We start from the raw sequence: 19,551 nt of genomic DNA, 5'->3' as shown, positions 1-19,551 counted from the left end.
AGAATACTTCTTGAAAAATTTTTATAAACAAAAAATGGGTTAAATTGATTTAAAAAATAATTCAAGTCCTTTGTTCCCCTTTGAATGTATCTTTAAAGACAGGTATTTGGGAAGTACAATCCATGACGGCAAGTTCCCAGGGTCACCTTGGGCACTAAACCTAGAATCATTTGTTCTGGGCCCTGTTCATTTGTGCTCTTGTCTCCAAAGAACCAGACCCAGAAAAGATGAATCTACCAGGTGGGAAATTATGTGTGGGCTATGCTAATCATCTATTGGTCATTATCTCTAGGTAGATGAAAGGTTTCAGTTTTCAAAATTGCACACTGATTTTCTTTCTTTCTTTCTTTCTTTCTTTTAATAGTGCCAATAAACTCTCTAATCCAGGAGCTCAGGTAAGATTTGTCCTACATTAATTTTTCTAATGTTGATTTGCTTTAATTATTAGAATGTCTTATATTCAGAGTCCCTGTTTCAGTATGAGGAATAAGCCAATGGCTTATTTCATGTAATCTCTGTCTGTATACTAAAGAAGTGGGGAAAGAGAAAAGCTATTGATAATTGATCCACAATTCCAGCTACTATTGTGATAACAAAACCCAGCAGCATTTGCTGTAATGTGAGTAATTTTCCACTTTTCTCCATGGAGTGTGTACTGCCTCTGTGAACACACCTCACCTGTGTTTTGTTTTTGTACTGATGGTAAGTGAAGAACTGAGCTATTATTTGTGAACTTGACTAACAGATAAACCAAGTCCTAAATTCTCTATATTTTGAGCACGTGATTTTTTAAATGTAGACATTTGAAGATAATATCACTGATGGGTATTGGGTTGGACCCAAGCATTTCCACCTTAGATACTGTAAATGCACCTCAGGTAATATTCTGAAAAGTCCAACTTAATAGGTTTTGCAGAATAAACTCCAATTAGATTTTCCTTCACAGGGGTAAAAATTTTTTTAAGTACATATTTAAAAATGAACACACACTGACAGTGAATTTTCAGTATTGGTGATATTTTTAGCAAAATTATGTCAGGAGCAAGATAAGTACCTAGTCTCTTCTCTATTTACTATTGTAATCCCAGAAAGTCCCACACCCACTAAGTAAAATGGCAATGGTCTGTATGTGCTCCTCAGAGAAATGTTTCAAAACTGAAGGATGTATAACGGTGTCCGACACACATTGAAACTTATAATGCATGCATTAACAATTGACATAGTTATTTTCCAGGCAACTGTGTTCTGTGATGTCCTGAAGCAAGGGATTATTTACTTCCGTGTTCTATGACTCATTCTATCAGTTTTGTTTCACCTGTTTAGCAGAACATGTATCTATCAGAATTGATTACGAGTGTTCATGCTGATGCTCTTATCCAAGGCAATATTTTAGTAGGAAATCCATGGCCCTGCCTCTCCGATCAATTTCATCATTGAGAAATTTGCATTTTAAACTAATAACAGCAGAATATATAGTATACCCCACGTTGAGACAGGATTAAAAGATTGAATTGTTGGGCTCACTTAAGTTCCTGCTGTTAAAATCTGTTCTCATTTAGAATTCCTATCTGTTTGGAGACTTTATGTCTCCTATAGAAGGATCAAAAGAAGGTTAAATTATTAAAGGCCCAAAATGGGTGAGATGTTTACCATCGCAGGGAATGGTTTCCTCGTGGTCTGCAACAGAAACAGGGTGCCCAGGGACTCCGACCCTCTCGCCTGTTGAAGTGATTGTGGTTTTAGTCAGCGTCTTTCTTTGTAGGGAATCAAACAGAGGGGGAGGGGGAGGTCCTTTGAGTGATGTGTCTTATAGAATAACTTGGAAAAGAAAATAGAATATTGAATGAATGATGGTGTGCTTTGACCTTGGGAAAAATATGTAATTCACAGAGAAAAAAGAAAGGAATTAGCAGAGGGAAGCAACTAAGTGGGAAAAATACATTTAATAGAAGTTTCCTGGAGAAATAGAAATTAATATTTACTTTATTAGCATTAATTATTATAATGAAACTAATATTTATTGAGGTTTTATCATATGCCAGACACTCTTGAGCATTGTATATCACTCTCTCATTTAATCCTCACAATTACATTACAAGGAAAAAAATATGAGAGTTCCGATTTTCAGATGAAGAAAGTAAAACTAAATAGCTTACATAAATAGCCCACTGGTAAGTAACCCAGATTTCTGACTCAGAGTCCAGCTTCTCAATCACCAAGCTATGTTTTCTGTCATACACAATTAATAGTAACTGCCTAGAATATAAATTTTAAAAATGGTTCTTTTTTATTTTTATATTTTAATTGTTTATGCAGCTACAATTGTTCCTGGTTTTTCTCTCCTTCCCCACCGCCATCCAGCCCTCCTCTCTCCCCTCCCCAAGTCAGTTCCCATATTACTGTGTCCATGGGTCATGCATAATTGTTCTTTGGTTAATCACTTCATCAAATTTCATCCCCTCCCCTGCTCCTCTTCAACAGCTGTCAATCTGTTTTATATATCTAAGCTTCTGTTACTATTTTGTTCAACATATAAGTGAGATCAGGTGGTATTTTCCTTTCACTGACTGGCTTAATTCACTTAGCATAATTTTCTCCAGGTCCATCCATGCTGTTGCAAAATGTAAGAATTTCTTCTTTTTTACTGCTATGTAGTATTCCATTGTGTAAATGTACCAAAGCTTTTTCTATCCACTGATCTACTGATGGACACTGAGGCTGTTTCCAAATCTTGGCTATTGTAAATAGTGCTGCTATAAACATAGGGGTGCATATATATATTTTTTTTGTATTGGTGTTTTAGAACCTTGGGGTATATTCCCAGAAGTGGAATCACTGGGTCAAAAGGGAGTTCCGTTTTTAATTTTTTAAGGATACTCCATATTGTTTTCCACAGTGGCTGTACCGGAGTGCATTCCCACCAACAGTGCACTAGGGTTCCCTCTTCTCCACATCCTTGCCAACATATTGTTTGTTGATTTATTGATGGTAGCCATCCTGACAGGTGTAAGGTGATAGCTCATTGAGATTTTAATTTGCATTTCTCTGATGGTTAATGATGTTGAGCATTTTTTTCATATGCCTATGGGCCCTCTGTATGTCCTCTTTGGAGGAGTGTCTATTCAGATCTTTTTCCCATTGGGTTGTCTTCCTGGCATTGAGTTGTATTACTTCTTTGTATATTTTGGAGATTAAACCCTTCTCAGATGTACCATTGGTGAAAATGTTCTTCTATAAAGTAGGTTTCCTATTCATCTTGTTGATGTTTTCTTTAGCTGTGCAGAAGCCTTTTAATTTGATGTAGTCCCATTTGTTTATTTTCTCCATTGCTTCCAATGCCTTAGAAGATACATTAGCAAAAATATTGTTATGTTGGATATCTGAGATTTTATTACTTGTGCTTTCTTCTAGGGTTTTTATTGTTTCACAACTTACATTTAAATCCTTTATCCATTTTGAGATTATTTTTGTGTATGGCATGCGTTAGTTCTCTAGTTTCATTTTTTTTCATGTGCCAGTCCGGTTTTCCCAAAATGCATCGCAGAGACTGTCTTTGCTCCACTGTATGCGCCTGCCACCTTCATCAAATATCAGTTCATCGTATAAGCATGGGTGTATTCCTGGGCTCTCTGTTCTGTTCTTTTGATCTAATGCCAGTACCAGGCTGTTTTTATTACAGTGGCCATAAGTATAGTTTAATATCAGAATTTGTGATACCTCTAGCTTTCTTCTTTTGCAAGATTGCTGAGGCTATTAGGGTCTTTTTAGGTTCCACGCAAATTTCTGGGATATTTATTCTAGTTCTGTGAAATATGCCATTGGTATTTTAATAAGAATTACATTGTATGTATAGATCACTTTGGGTAGAGTAGACATTTTAATCATGTTAATTCTTCCAATCCATGAACAATGTATATGTTTCCACTTATTTGTATTCCTTGACTTCTTTCTTCATTGGCTTATTCAGTTTTCTGAATATAGGTCTTTTACCTCCTTGATTAAATTTAGTCTTAGGTACCTTATTTTTTTGTTGTTGTTGCAGTAGTAAATGGCATTGTTTCTTAGTTTCTATTTCTAAAAATAAAAATAAAATAAAAAGTTGTTCATTGTTCATTTCCTTAGCAGGTGGATTTTAAAATTATGGTATGTTTTTCAAAGCTTAGTTTTCTGAAATTCAAACAAAAATGTGTTTTAATTAAAAACAGTAATGTGCCCTGGCTGTCATGGCTCAGTGGATTGAGCACTGCACTGTGAAGCAAAGGGTCGCCAGTTCAATTCCCAGTCAGAGCACATGCCTGGGTTTTGGGCCAGTTCCTCAGTACAGGGTATGCCAGAGGCAACCACACATTGATGTTTCTCTTTCTCTCTTTCTCTCTCCCTCCCCCTCTTTCTAAAAATAAATAAATAAGTCTTTAAAAATATAAAAATAAAAATAGTAATGTTTCTTGTTCTTCTAATTCCCTAAAAATTATCTTTTATTAGTTATTTAGTACCTAATTTGTCATTAGACCAATTCAGAAAGTTAGTGATGATTGCTGCGAAAATTTATAAACAAAATTAATTCACCTAATTTTCTTTAATAAGAACCAGTTTATAAAAGTTATTGATTACTGTTAAGTTTATAATTGCTTATTTTCAACAGAATGGTTGTGCTCAGGCTCAATAGGTCCCAAGTTGTTTTTTAAATGTTTAAATTGACCCACATAGAGACCCTATTTATCATTTATGTATTACTAAATCTTTTCTAAAAGTTCTAATGTTATATGTAAGGTTATATTTTTAATTTCATGAAATTTCATTTGCTACAATTACTCCTCCAATTTTTTCTTCAGATGTATTCTGCTCTAGAACCCAGAATTTGTTTTGCACCTGAAATTTGAGTATCTTAGCCAATGTGGTATATTTTCCTCGGTATAAAAGTTATGGCTATTTTGTAAAGAACATGGTTAACTTTATTTCATTTTCTTTTTATAATGCATTGGGCATGTTATTGCTTCCAGAGATACCACTTAGAAAAATACTAATCCAAAAGAAGCTGATTTAAATATACTATATATTGTTCATGACACTAATAAAAATTGATACTGACATTCTAATCTTCTTATTATACTCTATGTCAGCTACTATCATCACCATTAAAAAAGCAATTTATAACCACAGGCCCACCTTTAATCATAATCTTTATTAGCATTTCCAATCTTGCCCCCAACACAGTTCAGGTTAGAAGTGGTATTGAAAAGACTCTCTTGACTCTTTGGGAATTAAGACCATTGTACTATCTTTTCTCTTTTCTTTCATTATTGTTATTCTTAATCTGACCCTCATGTTATCGCACCCACTGGTACTTGTCTCATGCACTGAAAAAGTGTTTTTACCCAAGTTCAACCCCTTTGTTCTAATTAGAAAATATAGTCTAGATTCTGAAATGACTTTCCTACGTGACTACTTGGGGACAAAAATAAATTCAGTGCTCTTAAGTATATTAAAGTCAAATCGCCACTGTTTGTTTCATGGTCTTGCAGATGCTTACCAAGTTGTTAGTTTAAGTTTTATAATGACATTTTTAATTTATTTATCATTTCTTACTTTGTTTTATATAATTCATTTCTTTATTTAAAACCTTATTATCTGGCATTTTCTTGTAAGTTTTAAAATGTGAATCTGTAATCAAGAAGCTATAGATTTAAGAGCAATATTTGAAAAAATTAGTAACCCTTAGATGGCTTTTTTCTTGTACCTAATTTTATTTACTAGTCTTTATACCAGTTAAACATTTCACTTAATACTGGCAATTTTTGCTTCTTAATCCCGTCACCTTCTTCACTCACAGTTCCAAGCCCCCCTGATCTGGCAACCATCAAATTATTCTTTGTATCTATGAGTTTGTTTCTGTTTTGTTTGTTCATTTATTTTGTTTTTTAGATTCTACTAATAAGTGAAATCATATGGTATTTTTCTTTCCCTATCTGACATATTTCACCTAGCATAATTCCCTCTAGGTCCATCCATCTTGTCACAAGTGATGAGATTTTGTTCTTTTTTCTGGCTGAGTAATACCCCATTAAGTATATATACCATATCTTCTTTGTCCACTTGTCTATCAATGGATACTTAGGTAGCTTTCATATCTTGGCTATTGTAAGTAATGCTAAAATGAACATTAAAATGCATATATCTTTTTGAATTAGTGTTTTGGGTTTCTTCCAATATGTACCCAGAAGTAGAATTGCTGGGTCATAAGGTACTTCTATTTTTAATTTTTTGAGGAAACTCCATACTGTTTTCCATAGTGACTGCACCAGTCTGCAGTCACTGGTGCACCAGTCCCACCAACAGTGCATGAGGGTTCCCTTTTCTTCATATCCTGGCATCATTTGTTGTTTGTTGATTTATAAATGTTAGTCATTCTGACAGGTGTGAGATGATATCACAATGTAGTTTTAATTTGCATTACTCTGATAATTAGTGACAATGAGCATCTTTTCATATGTCTATTGGCCATCTGTTTGTCCTCTTTGGAGAAGTTTCTATTAAGTTCCTTTGCCTATTTTTTTATTTTAATTTTTTAAAAGTTGTAAATCACTGTGCCAGTTGGTCTTCTTTTGCATTTATTGAATTTATTGGGGTGACACTGATTAACAAAATTAAACAGGTTTCAGGTGCACAACTCTATAACACATCATCTGTACACTGCATTGTGTGTTCACCACCCCAAGTCAAGTCTCCATCCACCAGCATTTGTTCCTCATTTACATTCCACATCCACGCCCCCCTTCCTTCGGCAATCCTTACACTGTTGTCCTTCTCCATGAGTTTTCTCTCTTTTTTTTCCTGGATTGTTTGGTTTTTGGTGTTAAGCTGTATGAGTTTTTTATATATTTGGGATATTAACCCCTTATTGAATGTATCACTGGCAAACATCTCCAATTTAGCAGGTTTTCTTTTCATTTTGTTGATTTCTTTTACTATGCAAAGTTTTTAAAGTGATGTGTCCCATTTGTTTATTTTTTTGTTTGTTTTTCTTGCCTGAGGAGACATATCCAAAAACACATAACTAAGAGCAATGTCAGACAGTTTACTGCCACTTTTCTTCTAGGAGTTTTATAGTTTCGAATCTTATATTTAAATCTTTAATCCATTTTGAGTTTATTCTTGGTTATGGCATAAGAAACTGATCCAGCTTCGTTCTTTTGCATGTGTCTATTTAGTTTTTCCAACACCATTTTTTGACCTGGCTATCTCTACCCCATTGTATGTTCTTGCCTCATTTGTCATACATTAATTGACCATACAGACATGAGTTTATTTCTGGACCTTCTATTCTTTTCCATTGATCTATGTGTCTGTTTTTATACCTGTACCATGTGGCTTTGACTACTGTTGCCTTGTAGTATAGTTTGATATCCTCTAACATGATACCTCCAACTTTGTTCTTCTTTCTCAAGATTAATTTTGGCTATTTGGGGTGTTTTATGTTTCCATGTAAATACTAGGATTATTTGTCCTAGTACTGTGAAAATGGCATTGGTATTTTGATAGGACTCATTAAGTTTGTAGATTGCTTTGACTAGTTAGGACATTCTAACAATGTTAATTCATTCTTCTTATCCATGAGCATAATATATATTTCCATTTATTTGTGTATTCAAGAATTTGTTTTGTCAGTGCCTTATAGTTTTTGGATTACAGGTCTTTTACCTCCTTGGTTACATTTATTCTTAGGTAATTTATTATTTTTTAAAATTTTATTATTAGTCTTTTAATCTTCACTTGAGGACATGTTTATTGATTTTCAGAGAGGGAGGGAGGGAGAAAGAAAGAGAGAAAGGGGGAGAAAGAAACACTGATGTGAGAGAGAAACACTGATCAGTTGCCTCCTATATACAACCCACCCAGGGATCAAACCTGCAACCTAGGTACCGTATTTTGTCATGTATACTGTACACTTTTTTGCTGAAATTTTTGAGGGAAAAATAAGGATGCACATTATACATGGGTAGTACCTGAAATACTTTGTATCTGTTCTTGTGTTTTGTAATTATTTGTTACATAAAATTTCTTGTGCCATAATGTATTAGAAAATAATTGCTAAAATTCCTTTACAATACAAAAAACAAGTATCTAAATATAAATAAGTAAAAAATTGAATTAAAATTTAAAGTGAAAGATTTTCTTCCTGAAAGTTTGGCCAAAAAATGTGGGTGTGCATTATACATGGCAAAATATGGTATGTGCTCTGACTGGGAATTGAACCTTCAACATTTTGGTGTACCAGATGATGCTCCAACCAACTGAGCCACCTGGCCAGGGAGTAATTAAATTCTTTTCATTCAATTGTGAATAGAATTGTTTTTTAATTTCTCTTCCTTATTGGTGTATAAAAATGCAACAAATTTCTGAATATTAATATTGTATTCTGTTACTTTACTAAACTTATTTATTTTTTTAACTTTTTTTATTGTTCAAGTACATTTGTCTCCACTTTCCCCCGACCACTCCCCCCCATGAATTTATATATTAATTCTAATTGATTCCTGTTGGATTCTTTAGGCTTGTCTATATATACAGTATCATGTCATATACAAGTAATGACAGTTTTACATCTTCCTTTCCAATACAGATACTTTTATTTTCCTTTTCCTTCTCTAATTGCTCCTTCGGCTGGGACTTCCAACACTATATTGAACAAAAGGGGTAAAAGTGGACATCCCTTTTTTTCTGCCTGATCTTAAAGCTTTCAGCTTTTCACCATTGAGCATTATATTATCTTTAGATTTGTCATATATGGCCTTTTATTATTTTGAGGTAGATTCCTTCTATTCCCACTTTGCTGAGAGTTTTTTTAACCATAAGTGGAAGTTGAATTTTGTCAAATGTTTTATGCATCTGTTGACATAATAACATAATTTTTATCCTTCATCTTTTGTTTTTCTGGATATTGAACTAATCTTGCATCCCAGGAATATATCCCAATTTATTATGGTGTGTGAACTTTTCAGTGTATTGCTGAATTAGGTTTGCTAATATTTTTCATTAAATATTTTATTGTTATTCTATTACACTTGTCCCAGTGTTTCCCCCTTTGCTCTCCTCTGCCCAACGTGTCCCCACACTCATAGTCAATCCTTAGCCTGTTGACCGTGTCCATGGGCCATTCATACATGTTCAATGATTTTCTTCCTTCCCTTCCTTCCACCCTTAACCCCTTCCTCCCACTTCTGGCCACCCTCAGTGTGTTCTTTGTTTCCATACCTCTGGTTCAATTTTGCTCATTTGTTTGATTTGTTCATTAGGTTCCTCTTATAGGTGAGATCATATGGTATTTGTCTTTCACTGCCTGGCTCATTTTACTTAGCATATTTACCAGTTTCATCCATACTGTTGTGAAGGGTAGGAGTTCCTTCTTTCTTTCTGCTGCATAGTATTCCATTGTATAAATGTACCACAGTTTTTTATCCACTCATTTACAGATGGGTATTTAGGCTGTTTCCATCACTTGGCTATTATAAACAACACTGCTATGAACAGAGGGGTACATAGGTTCTTTTTAATTGATGCTTCAAGATTCTTAGGGTATAATCCCAGAAAGGGAATCATTGGGTAAAAGGAAGTTCCATTTTTAGTTTTTCCAGGAAATTCCACACTATTTTCCATGGTGGCTGCACCAGTCTGCATTCCCACCAACACTGCACTAGCATTCCCTTTTCTTCATATCCTTGTCAGAACTTGTCTGTTGATTTACTAATGTTGGCCATTCTGACCTGTGTGAGATAGTATCTCATTGTGGTTTTAATTTGTATCTCTTTGATAGATAGTGATGTTGAGCATCCTTTCATATGTTTATGTGCCATCTGTATATCCTCCTTATAGATGTATCTGTTCAGGTTCTTTGCCCAGTTTTTTAATTGTAGTGTTTATCTTTGTGTTCAGTCATATGACTTCCTTATATATTTTGGAGATCAAACTCTTGTCTGAGGTATCATTGGCTAATTTGTATTCCCATACAGTGGGTTCCCTTTTCATTATGATGTTGGTTTCTTTAGCTATGCAGAAGCTTTTTAATTTGATGTAGTCCCATTTGTTTACTTTTTCTTTATTTCCCTTGCCCTAGGAGGTATATTGACAAAAATATTGCTCCATGAAATGTCTGAAATTTTACTGCCTATGTTTTCCTCTAGGACATTATGGTGTCACAACTTATATTTAAGTCTTTTATCCATCTTGAGTTTATTCTGTTGTATGGTGTAAGTTGGTGGTCTAGTTTCATTTTTTTGCATGTACTTGTCCAGATCTCCCAACACCATTTATTTAAGATGATATTTTTACTCCATTCTATGCTTCTGCCCCCTTTGTCAAATATTAATTGATGATGGTGACATGGGTTTATGTCTGAGTTCTCTATTCTGTTCCATTGATTTATGCATCTGTTCTCATACCAGTATCAGACTGTTTTGATTATAGTGGCCTTCTAGTATAGTTTGATATCAGCTATTGTGATCCCTCCTACTTTGTTCTTTCCCAAGATTGCTGAAGCTATTCAAGGTCATTTTTCATTCCATATACATTTTTGAAATAGTTGTTCTAGATCTGTGAAATATGCCATTGATATTTTAATAGGGATTGCATTGAATTTATAGATTGCTTTGGGTAGTATGCACATTTTAATGATGTTAATTCCTCCAATCCATGCACATGGTACGTGCTTCCATTTTTTGTGTCTTCCTTAATTTCTTTCTTCAGTGTTCTGTAATTTTCCAAGTACAGGTCTCTTACCTCCTTGGTTAAGTTTATCCCTAGATACTTTATTTTTCTTGTTGCTATAGTAAATGGGATTTTTCCCTAGTTTCTATTTCTGATATTTCATTGTTGGTATACAAAGATGCCTTCAATTTCTGAATATTGACTTTGTGCCCCACTGCTTTTGACAAATTCACTTGTTAGGTCGAGTAGTGTTTTGGTGGAGACTATAGGGTTTTCTATGAACATTATCATGTCATCTGCAAATACTGACAGGTTTACTTCCTCCTTTCCAATTTGGATGCATTTTATTTCTTCTTCTTGTCTATCACTGTGCCTAGAACTTCCAGTACTATGTTGAATATAAGTGGTGAAAGTAGACAACCTTGTTTTGTTCCTAATCTTAAGGGGAAAGCTTTTAATTTTCCCTTGTTGAGTATGATGTTGCCTGTAGGTTTCTCATATATGGCCTTTATTATGTTGAGGTATACTCCCTCTATGCCCACCTTATTGAGTGTTTTTATCATAAATGGGTGCTGGACTTTACAAAATGCTTTTTTGGCATCTATTGATATGATCTTGTTATTTTTGTCTTTTATTTTATTTATGTGGTACATTATGTTTATTCATTTGAGACTGTTGTACCATCCTTGCATCCCTGGGATGAATCCCACTTGATCATGGTGTATAATCTCTTTAATATATTGCTGGATTTGGATTGACAATATTTTGTTAGGATTTTAGCATCTATGTTCATCAGAGGTATTGGCCTGTAGTTTTCTTTCTTTGTTGTGTCTTTACCTGGTTTTGGATTTAGGATAATACTGGACTTGTAAAAAGTTTGAGATCCTCCTCTTCTTGGATTGTTTTGGAATAGTCTGAGAAGTATAGGAGATAGTTCTTCTTTAAATGTTTGGTAAAATTCACCTGTGAAGTCATCCATTCCAATGCTTGTGTGTGACTATATTTTTTTGATTACTGCTTCAATTTCACTAGTTGTTATCAGTCTATTCAGGCTTTATGCTTCTTCTTGATTCAGTTTTGGAAGATTGTATATTTCTAGAAATTTATCCATTTCACCCAGATTGTACAATTTCTTGGCATATAGTTGTTCATAGTAATTTCTTACAATCTTTTGTATTTTTGTGGTATTGGTTGTGACTTCTCCTCTTTCACTTCTGAATTTATTTATTTGAATCCTCTCTCTTTTTTTCTTGATGAGTCTGGTTAAAGGCTTGTCGATTTTGTTTATCATTTCAAAGAACCAGCTCCTGGGGTTATCAAACCTTTATTTTTTTTTATTCTTTATTTCATTTGATTCTGCTCTGATCTTGATTATGTCCTTCCTTCTGTTTGCTCTGGGTTTTGTTGTTATACTTTAGTTCTTGTAGATGTAGGGTTAGGTGGTTTATTTCAGATTTTTCTGTCTCTTTAGGTAGGCCTGTATTGCTATGAATTCCCTCTCAGCACTTCCTTCACTGTGTCCCATTGGTTTGGGGCTGTTGCATGTTCATGTTCACTTGATTCCAGATACTTTTTGATTTCTTCTTTGATCTCATTGTTAGCCTATTCATTATTTAAAAACATATTGTTTAGTCTCCATATATGAATGTTTTTGAGGTTTTTCCTTGAGATTAGTTTCTAGTTTCAAGCCATTGTAATCCGAGAAGATGCTTGATACTGATTTCAATTATTTTGAGTTGTTAAGGCTTTTTTTGTATCCTACCATGTGGTCTACCTTTGAAAATGTTCCTGTGCATTTGAAAAGAATGTACATTTTTCTTCTTTGATGTGGAAGGTTCTATAAATATCAGTTAAGTCTGTTTGATCTAGAGCAGGGGTATCCAATATTTTGGCATCTCTGCACCACACTGGAAGGAGAGGAGTTGTTTTGGGCCACATATAAATACATTGTGACACATTAAATATATTATGACATATAATCACAAAAAATCTCATAATGTTTTAAGTAAATTCACAATTTTGTATTGGGCTGCATTCATGTCCATCCTGGGCTTCATGTGGTCCATGAGCCATGGGTTGGATACCCCTGAAGTGTTGTTCTGTGCTACAATACCCTTGCTGATTCTTTGCATAGAAGATCTGTCCATTGTTGACAATGGGGTGTTAAAAATCCCCTATGATGAATGTATTAATATTGATATCTTTCTTGAAGTCCTCCAAGATTTTCTTTATACAGGGTCCAGCAGAAGTAATGCCTGCTAAGTGTGGTTGGTAGGGTAATGTATGTATAATAACCTATAGTTTTAATTTAAACATTTTACCTAAATTGTCATATGGTATGCTTGAGTGTAATATTTTTATATTACAGAATTGTATGCTTATGATTTTGTAACAAATGCTTTTGTACTAAAAAAGGGCATTATTTATGCTGGCCCATGGATGTTTAGGTGCTCCTATGTTAGGTTTACAAGGGTTTTATCTTCCTGATGGACTATTTTCTTAAGTATTGGGTAGTGACCTAGTTTGTCCCATTTTATGGCCTTTCTTTTGAAGTCTATTTTGTCTAATATAGGTATTGCTACCCCAACTTTTTTTCTCATGTCTGTTTGCTTGGAATATTTTTTACTATCCCTTCACTTTTAGTCTGTGTATATTTTTTGTTCTGAAGTTGGTCTCTTATAGGCAGGTGGGTCATATAATCTTATCCATTCAGGTAGCCTATATCTTTGATTGGAACATTTAAGCCATTTACATTTAAGGTTATTAGTGATAAGAAGTTATTCATTGCCATTTTTTCCCTTTGTACCTGTGTTCTTCTCTCTCTTTTTCTTAATCTTCTTAAAGCAGTCCCTTTAGCATCTCTTGCAGTGCTGGTTTGGTAGAGATGTACTCTTTCAGCCTTTTTGTCTGGGAAATTCTTTATTTTGCCTTCCATTTTAAATGAGAGCCTTGCTAGATAGAGTAGTCTTGGTTGCAGGACTTTGCTTTTCATTACTTGGAATACTTCTCGCCATTCACTTCTGGCTTTTAGTGTTTCTGTGGAGAAATCAGTTGATCGCTAGTTCAGAGCTCCTTTATATGTCACTAGCTGTTTCTCCCTTGCTGCCTTTAAGATTTTCTCTTTGTCTTTAAATTTTGGCATTTTAATTATGGTGTGTCTTGGAGTGGACCTCTTTGGGTTCATCTTGATCAGGACCTCTCTGCTTCCTGGACTTCTGTGGCTTTTCCCTTATCAAGTTAGGGGAGTTTTCTGTTAATTACTTTTCAAACAGGTTTTCTATCACTTTCTCTCATCTTCTCCTTCTGGTATCCCCATGATATGAATATTATTACATTTAAAGTTGTCCTGCAGCTCCCTTAAACTATCTTCATTCTTTTTGAGTCCTTTTTTCATTTTGTTGGTCTGTCTGGGAGTTTTTTTTTTCTACCTTGTCCTCTAGCTCACTAATTTGAACCTCTGCTTCATCTAATCTGCTTTTAATTCCTCGTGCATAGTTCATTTAAGGTATTACATTCTTCATTTCCTCTTGGCTTTTATTGATAGCTTCTATGTCCTTTTTCATGTTGTAGTTTCCAGTAAGTACCTTGTAGCTTCCATAGAGTTCCTTGTAGTTCTCACTGAGTTCCTTGAGCATCCTTATAACCATTATTTTGAACTCAGTGTCTGATTGATTGTTCATGCAATTTCACTTAACATTCTTTCTGAGGATTCCTCCTCTCTTTTCAATTGGGGGTTGTTTCTTTGTCTCCCTGTTTTAGGTAACTCTTCTTATGTGTGTCTGCATATTGGATTGATCTACTTGACTCCTTGTCTTCGTGGTAATGTCTTCTGTGGTAGGAGACCTGTGGGACTCGGTGTTGTAGTCTCCTTGATCTCCATAACTTGATGCTCTTGGGATGCCCTTTATGCAGTTTATGTGGTATTTCTTGTTGTAATTGGGTTTTGGTTGATGTTGGGTCATTCTTTGGTGGGTTCTTCCCTCTGACTGACTGACTGAGAGTTACACTGCTCACCACATCTTATATGCTGTTGTACAGGTGCTACCAGGACGAAACAAAACAACCCAGGAAACAAAAGCCACATCTGCAGCTATAACCCCTACCCACAACCACACTATGAACAGCAAATGAGAAAATATTAATAAAGTTGTAAAGAGATTATAAGAAAGGAAAAATGAATATGAGATGACAAATTGAAAGACAAATGATTTCGAGAGGGTACAGGGTGGAGAAATAATAAGAGCAGGGAATAGAAACAAGGTGAAGAAAGAAAGAAAATAGGATTACATTGTAATTTTTAAAAGAGAGGTAGAAGGTGAAATGGAGTAAATAAAGTGAAGAGTATAATATGAGATTTAAAAAATATTTAACAACAGTGAAAAAAATCAGGAACCAAATTGGAGAAAAAGATGCACCACAACAATATCAGCAACAAATGAGCAAAGATTAATACCAGTGGAATGGGAATAAGAAGGAAAAAAGAAAGAAAAGAAAGTTTATGAGATGTCTAGAGGAAAGAATAGTGATTTTGAGAGGACAGAGGAATAAGAAATACTAAGAGTGAGGTGTGAAAACTACACTAAGGAAAGGAAAAACTAAAATTTATAACAACAAAAAAAGAAAGGGTAGGAGAAAGGCAAAATGGAAAAAAAGAGGGAAATGATAAAATTTGAGATTTGAAATACAAAAATAGTGATGGTCTAGAAATAAAATTGGAGAAATGCAACAACAAACACTGTATCAACAACCACCATATCAACAACCAATGAACAACAATTGGTAAAGGTGGAGAGATAATAAGGATATTTTAAGAATGGGGAAAAATGTGAGGTGACTAAACACAAGAAAATTGGTTTTGAGAGGCTGGAGAGGGGTGAAATAGTAAGAGTACAGAATAGAAATAAGTTGTAGGCAGAGGAAAAAAAATTAAAACAAAAATAAGAAGAGAAAGGAAGAAGGTAAAATGGGGTAACAGAAGGGAAGAGCAAAATATGAGATTTGAAATAAACTAACATTCTAAAATAAACTAAAATAAAAAACCTAGTGCAATAATAGGCATGAACTTGAAGACAAAGAAATGAACATTAAAAAGCTATGCAGGAAAGAAAATAACACAAATCATGGAGAAGGCAATGGTGAAATTCATCTCCATAGAATCCAGAGTTTACCATTATCTTCTCTTTCTGGATCTGCCCTTCGTAACGTCAGATGGTGTCCTAGTCTGGCCCTAAGCAGTCTGTTCGAGACTACAGTCTGTGGCTGTCTCTTTCAGATCTGTCTGGTCCCCACTGTTCTGCCCCGCTGGCTTTCCATTAGCCCAGGGCCCAGGAGTGGTTCATTTAATGACCCAAGAAGACTGCCAGTACCTTCTCCACCTGTCTCCAGATGCGGCCTCTGGTGTGATTAGGAGGGTGGAACCCTAGTTCATCCCTCTGCAGGGGTGGGGTGCTTTTCACTTTTTAGGGAAGATAATAGGAGTGTTTCCATGACCCCCCACCACATGTCTAGGTCTGTCCCAGATCTTTCTAATAATGAATAGTTTCTGGTGAATTAGCTGTCCATTTCCTTTGAGGGGCCAATCTATTTAAAGGGGGCAGCTCTTTCCCACTTGATGAAGACAGCAGCTCTGTCTAAGCACTGAAGCTGGGTGTGTGGCCCCCTCACTGCAGCACCAAGCCCTCAGGGCCTGTTCTCCACATGCTCTCCCTTCTCAAGAAGCACAAAGTCTCTCTCATTCAGGGCTGGCCACAGCCTGCCAGAGCCTCTGACACTTTTAAATAAAATTTCTCTCTGGATTGCTCCCAGATGGCACTGTGATACAATACAATACTATAATATCAATGATAGTATAACAGTGTACTATAACAGTGATACTATAACACAGGGTGGGGGTGGAGTACCCTCACACTTCCTCCAGTAATTCTCAGCCTCGGGTGGGCCTGCTCCCATCAAACTGTTTCTTCAGGCAGCACTGCCCTGGCCGTCTCTCTTTCCACCCCCAGAGCTCACATCTCCTGAGATGAACTGTAGCCTCCTTAGATTCTGTCCTGCTCTTGGTTCCTGTGGCAACTGGGGTCAGGGAGGCTACAGTCCCTTCCCCAGTAAGTACCGCATTCTCCAAATCCTGGTTCCTGGCAGTGGTGGGGTGCACAGCCCTGCCGGGGTGGAGGGCACAGAAACATATTTGGACACTGAGGTGCAGGAACTCTGGAGGCTTCTTCCCAAGGAAGATATTTTAAATTCCTCAAAATGGCTCCCACCCCAAATCTGCACAGCCAGAAGTGCTGGGTTGGGCAGCAGCAGTGGCAGCTGCTCCCCTAGAAGAGCCCGGCCGCCTGCTCCCGAGTGCCCTGCAGACAGGCAAGCTCTTGCCCACTCATGCACATGCCCCATACTTGTCCACATACACCACACTCACTCACACATGCTCTCACTCACTCTCAGCTGGATTTTTGAGTCAATTGCTCTGTGGTTTAGCTGCAAGACTGGTCCAGATCTGGGAACAAGTGGATGGATCTAGCCACTCTGTGGCCATCTTGGATTTCCTCTTGGTCCAAGGCTTTTGTTTGGTAAGAGTTTTTTGATTACTAATAAATTTCTTTAGTAGTTATTTTTCTGTCCATATTTTTAATTTCTTCCTGATTCAGCCTTGGAAGACTGTTTGTTTCTAGGAATTTCTCCATTTCTTTTAGGTTGTCTAATTTATCGGCATAAAATTGATCCTTATATTCTTTTGTATTTCTGTGGTATTGGCTGTCACTTCTATTTCACTTTTTATTGTATATATTCATGCCCTCTCTCTTTTTTACATGATGAGTATGACTAAATGTTTATCAATTTTGTTTATTTTTTAAAAATATGAGCTCATAGTTTCAGTGATCTTTTCTATTCTTTTAGACTCTTTCATTTAGTTCTGCTATCATATTTATTTCCTTCTTTCTACTCACTTAGGTCTCTGTTTTTCATTTTGTAGTTCCTTTAGGTTTAAGGTTAGATTGTTTCTTTGAGATTTTTCCTATTTCTTGAGGTAGACCTGTATAGCCATGAATTTCCCTTTTAGAACTGTTTTGTCTGTGTCTCATAAAGTTTGGGTTGTTGTGTTTTCATTTTCATTTGTCTCAAAGTATCTTTTTATTTCTTCCTTGATCTCATTGCTAAACCATTTATTGTTTAGTAAGATGTTATTAAGCCTCCACATGTCTGTGTGCTTTTTAGTTTTCTTCCTGTAATTCATTTCTAGTTTCATATTATAGTGATTACAGAAGGTGCTTGATATGATTTCCATCTTCTTAAATATATTGAACTTGTTTTGTGGCCTAACATATGGCCCCTTTTGGAAAATGTTCTATATGGCCTTGAAAAGAATGTGTAGTCCACTGCTTTTGAGAGAATTATCCTAATGATATTGTCTATCTTCTTTTTAACATGTTACTTAAGGCTGATGTTTACTTGTTGATTTTCTGTGTGATGATCTATTCATGTGAATGGGGTATTAAACTCCCCTATTCCAACTGTATGGTGTCACTCTCTCCTTTATATCCGTCAATATTTGCTTTACATATTTAGGTGTTTCTATATTGGGTGCATAGGTATTTATAAGAGTTATATCCTCTTGTTGGATAGATCACTTTATGATTACAAAATGCCCTTCCTTATCTCTTGTTGCAGCCCTTGTTTTAAAGCCTATTTTGTCTGATATAATTATTTCAGCCCCAGGATTTTTCCCATTTGCATGAAATATCTTTTTTTATCCTTTTACTTATAGTCTGTATACATCTTTTGATCTGAAATGGGTTTCTTGTAGGTGGCTAAATGGTTATAAAATAAAAGACCTATACATATAGGTCTTTTATTTTATAACCATTTAGCCACCAAAGTCCTTTTTATGAAATGTATTGGGTTGCCCTGGCTGGGTGACTCCATTGTACACCAAAAAATGTTGCAGGTTCAATCCCTTGTAGGGGCACATACCTATGTTGCAGGTTCAATCCCCGGTAGGGATGTGTATGAGGGCAATTGATTGACATTTCTGTCACATCAATGTTCTTCTTTTTTTCTCTCTCTTCCTCTCTCTCTAAAATCAATTAAAAATGTATCCTTGGGGGAGGATTAAAATATTTATTGGAGTAACATTTGTTAATAGGATCATAAAGATTCCAAGTATACAATTCTATGATATATGATCTGTATATTTCATTGTATGTGACCAATCCGAAGTCAAATCATCTTCCATCACCATATATTTGTCCCCCTTCACCTTCATTTTTGCCCCACCCCGTTCCCTATGGTAACCACCATACTGTTGTCGGTGTCTGAGTTTCAGTTTCATATCCCACATATGAGTAAAATCATATGGTTCTTAGGTTTTTCTGATGGGCTTATTTGGCTTAGCATAATATTCTTAAGGTCCAACCATGTTGTAAATGGCAGTATTTTATCTTTTATTGTGACTGAGTATTATTCCATAGTACATATATTCCACATCTTCTTTATCCAGTTCTCTATTAAAGGACACTTTTGTTGTCTCCATGTCTTGGCCACAGTGAATAATGCTGTAATGGTCATAGGGGTGTATAAATCTTTGTGAATAAATGTTTTCAAGTTTTTCACATATATTCCCAGAAGAGGGATTGCTGGGACATATAGTAACTCTATTCTTATTTTTCTGAGGAACCACAAGACTGTTTTCCACAGTGGCTGTACAAGTTTATATTCCCACCAACAGTGAATGAGGGTGCCTTTTCTCTAAAACAATTGTTATTACCTGTCGTGTTGATAATAGCCATTCTAGCAGGTATGAGGTGGTATCTTATTGTACTTTTGACTTGCATTTCTTGAATAGCTAGTGAA

General features: G+C 35.5%; 1 protein-coding gene across 1 annotated transcript in view; it reads left to right on the top strand.

Annotated features, from left to right (window-relative positions):
* ST18 (ST18 C2H2C-type zinc finger transcription factor) overlaps positions 1-19,551 on the top strand; it is a 145,158-nt gene that overhangs the window by 33,286 nt on the left and 92,321 nt on the right. Inside the window, exon 7 of the mRNA XM_053930203.2 lies at positions 365-395. Coding sequence (XP_053786178.1) covers positions 365-395 — 31 coding nt within the window. The remainder of the gene's footprint in view (positions 1-364; positions 396-19,551) is intronic.

Source organism: Desmodus rotundus, chromosome 8 (assembly GCF_022682495.2).
Source record: "Desmodus rotundus isolate HL8 chromosome 8, HLdesRot8A.1, whole genome shotgun sequence".
In the NCBI taxonomy this organism is placed as follows: Eukaryota; Metazoa; Chordata; class Mammalia; order Chiroptera; family Phyllostomidae; genus Desmodus; species Desmodus rotundus.
Note: the sequence above shows the minus strand (reverse complement) of the source record. Positions and strands in the feature narration are given on the sequence as shown.